The sequence below is a fragment of the Benincasa hispida genome, chromosome 8, assembly GCF_009727055.1.
Source record: "Benincasa hispida cultivar B227 chromosome 8, ASM972705v1, whole genome shotgun sequence".
In the NCBI taxonomy this organism is placed as follows: Eukaryota; Viridiplantae; Streptophyta; class Magnoliopsida; order Cucurbitales; family Cucurbitaceae; genus Benincasa; species Benincasa hispida.
The window spans coordinates 47,755,232-47,759,155 of record NC_052356.1 but is presented as its reverse complement, the minus strand read 5'-3'; the positions used below and the strand labels follow the sequence as shown (position 1 = coordinate 47,759,155).

Here is a 3,924-nt window from a genome sequence, read left to right as displayed (position 1 = left end):
AGTATGAAGATTTAAGAATACGAGAGGCATCCGATTAATGAGATGGCAGCAGTGAGAACTGCATCCCCCCACAGGATATGACGGAAGAGTGGCAGATTAACATAAGAGATCGGCTACTTCAACCAGATGACGATTTTTCCGCTCAGCAACTCCATTTTGTTGCAGAGTGTAAGCACACGAGCTCTGGTGGACAACTCCCTTAGAAACAAAAAATCCCTGAAAGAAATATTGAAAAATTCCTGTCCATTATCACTTCGTAAAATTCCAATCTTTGTTTTGAACTGAGTTTCAATAATGGTATAGAATTGTTGGAAAATAGATGATACTTCAGATTTGTCAGTGAGGAGGAAGACCCAGGTAAGACGGGTGTGATCATCTATAAATGTGACAAACCACCATTTTCTAGTGGAAGTGATAACCGGCAAGGGGCCCCATACATCACTATAAACAAGGGAAAAAGGACTCGAGGGTTTATAAGGTTAGGACCGGAAAGAAACACGACTTTGCTTGGCACGAATACATACATCACAATTTAAAGAAGAAGCATTAACATTGCGAAATAAATGCAGAAACAAATACTTCATATATTGAAAATTCAGATGTCCTAAACGGAAATACCATCACATAAAGTCATTTTCAGAAACAGAGAAATTTAACGACATAAACCCAGTTTGATGATTATCTTTAAAGGAAGCTTCTTCAGAAAGGAAGTAGAGTCCCCTATCGTGTCGGGCAGTGCCAATCGTCATCCCCGATTTCAGATCCTGAAACAAAGTGGAATTCGGTGAGAAAATTTCCTTACACTTCAAATCCTTTGTAATTTTACTGACAGAAAATAGATTATAAGTGATCTTAGGCACATGTAAAGTATCATGCAAAATTAAACCGTCGAATGGGGAGATATGGTCTTTCCCTGCAACAGAGGCAAAAGACCTGTCTGCAATGCAGATACGCTCATTTCCAACACTTGGGTTATATGACATAAATAATTCTGAAGAACTCGTAAGATGATCTGTGGCCCCTGAGTCAACAATCAATAGTTTTTTACCATTTATACTAATAAGGCCAAATGAAGGGAAATAACCTTACTGTGCAATAGTACTCACCCCAACCGTACTCTTACTATCAACGGAAGACTGTTTCTGAGACTATTCATCTACTGATTCACTTACTACGGCACGATCGGTGTTAGATTTGTCTTGTGATTGTCGTTGCCTGCTGTTTGGAGGTTTCCTATACAATTTCCAACACTGATCCTTTGTATACCAGAGCTTCTTACAATTCTCACACACAGGTGGGGGTTTTTTTATCGCCATCAGCACTGGACGACTTTGTGACAAAGGCGGATGCATCAGTTGTAGGAATGGGATTATTCATGACACACGACCGATCCTCTTCCAATCGTATTTCAGAGCAGACTTCTCTGAGTGAAGGAGTCGGGCGCTGGCTCAATATCCGACTACAGGCACCATAAAATTTAGGATTTAATCTAGCCAAGAACATGTACACACGGTCTGCCTCTTCGATTTTCACGTATTGAGCCCCATCTTATGCACAGTTCCAGACAATCTCTCGACACAAATCCATCTCTTGCCACAGTATTGATAGTTTGTTAAAATAAGAAGTAACATCTATGGATCCTTGCTTGCATTCATGGACCTATTTGTGGAGCGTATATAGTCGAGAAGCATTTTGTCTTTTTTAGTACAAATCTTGCGCTGCCTCATAGATATCCCTGGCAGAAATATGGATGATATGCATTTATGGGATTACGTTGTGCACTCAAGTTTCCCTAGCGGAATTCAAGTATAAATTCCTCTGAGTTTCATGGTAAGTCCAAGGTCGAACACAAAGACTTGTGAAAAGAGATTGCGTTGGTAATTTTTATAAAAACTTTGTGATAACTTGGTAAATAAATAAAATGTTTGGTTTGTTGATTGCGTTGATTAAAGATAAATAAAAAATGCGGCGGAGTTTGAAAAGAGTTGGTAAATAGGAAATGCGATGAATATGCGGTAAACGGGTTGAGAAAGGTTTCAGCTAGAGTGCGTTCATGCTTTGCAATCATACAACATGCATACAATAGTAAACCACCTCTCGACGTGAATGCTACGACTTCTAATACTAGAACGCATGCGATATATATGCGATAAGTCTACACGGTTTACACATAAACCTCTATTCCTATTTATAAGATGACGAAATAACATTCACACAAATATGCGACCACATAATATCATACCTATTTCTAGGGTGCATGCGATGCAGTGTTGACAAACAGAACTTATCTCTAAGTATCTATCTCTTGTTTATGCAAGCTTAATCTTGCTCTTTCAAGTCCAGATTCTAACTTAGCTCTCTCGAGACATTAGGTTCTTTCTTTAGATTCTCTCTCGAATAACTCTAAAGGGTATTTTGCACAGTATAAAACAAGACAATCGTAAGCAATGAACTTCCTAGGTCATGTTAGCTTAGTTCTTCTCAACCCATTCAACTAGTTTAGCTACTCATGCGTATTAAGAGAGTGAGCAGATGTAGAAATAGAACTTCCATTGAATAGATATGAAGATGAAGTACAAATAACAATGCAAGTATAATAAAGAGCATGGTAGCAATTTCTTGCTGCCAGGCGTTTACACTGTTTCTACTCGTGCTCTAAAGATAATCTCGCTCTCGTGAGAGTCGGCTCGCTCTTTGCTCTTACGCCCCAAGGTTCTCTCTCGAGTTGCCCTGAGCGATCTCCGGTGCCACCACTCTTCTCTTGCTCCGCCTTAAAATGGAAAGGAAATTATGAACAGAAGCAACTGGTTGTAAAAACGGTGAATCCCCCTTCTGAAGAATGCATTTGGTATTTATAGAGCACCCATGGTGAAAGGTGGCTTCTCTCTCCCGGTTTTACAGAGGGGATAGCTTTAATTCCTGATTGACGCGCCGAATGATTGTTACCGATAAAGCTGAATGTATTTTGTGACCGTTATCGGTTGTCAACTTAATTTGGATTCGACTGTCATCAACTTTCTGTCCCATCGTTCTTAATTGGCCTTTCACCCAAATGCGCCCACCATGTTGCGCTGACCAAGTTGCGGCGATCCTTCTCGAACGAATGTTTGCGAGCACGATCAACGCAAAGCCTTGCGGTGAAATTGCGCTCGACCAATGAATTCCTACGATCGCAATCTTTGCATTGCGTTAACGCATATTTTGCACAAAAATATAAAAATTAATAGTTCTAATGCGCTGAACGCCTGCGACCGCAATATTTACGAAATTGACGAATGTTTACACTTCTTCTTCTTCTTCTTCTTCTTCTTCTTCTTCTTCTTCTTCTTTTTCTTCTTCGAGAAAATGGAGGAAAATCGGAGATGGAGACTGGCTAAAGGGATTTGGGGATGCTGCACATAAGCAGCAGGCGAGCTTCTGGGTATTGAATTGAAAAAATAAACAAGAATTGGAAGATTGTCGTTTCAAATTGGGCTTGCGAATGGAATGGAATGAATTTGTGAGGTGGTGCTGGTGTACAAGAGCCATGGCAGCTTCAACTCAGTGATGATGAGTTTGGCATAAGGCAGGAACTTTACGGTTTATCGCGCTATGGATTGCATGTCTATCTAAAACGCGATTTAACCTATCTATTACCCTTACCTTTTTTTCAAAAAAAATAAAATAAAATAATAGTAATAGTAATTAAAAAAAATCTCATCTAATTTTTGTTATCTAAAACTAAGTCGTCTATTTAAAAAGTTAATCGAATCCAAGACTAAAAAATAAAATAAAAAACCAAACTCTCAAATCATCTAATCTTCATCCTTACATTTGAGTCCTACAAAATCTACCAAAATATAATTCATATAAATATTTTTAACAATTTAATTAAGAAGTTCTTCGTTTATTTTCATATTTATCCCTCTAATATTCTTCTTCTTC

At 38.7% G+C, this 3,924-nt stretch overlaps 1 protein-coding gene across 1 annotated transcript in view; it reads right to left on the bottom strand.

The window, feature by feature from the left end:
* Positions 1-620: 620 nt before the first annotated feature.
* Positions 621-3,924, bottom strand: part of LOC120084094 (probable Ufm1-specific protease) — a 6,043-nt gene continuing 2,739 nt past the window's right edge. The window contains exon 7 of the mRNA XM_039039992.1: positions 621-1,021. Within this exon, the coding sequence (XP_038895920.1) occupies positions 621-1,021 (401 nt within the window). The remainder of the gene's footprint in view (positions 1,022-3,924) is intronic.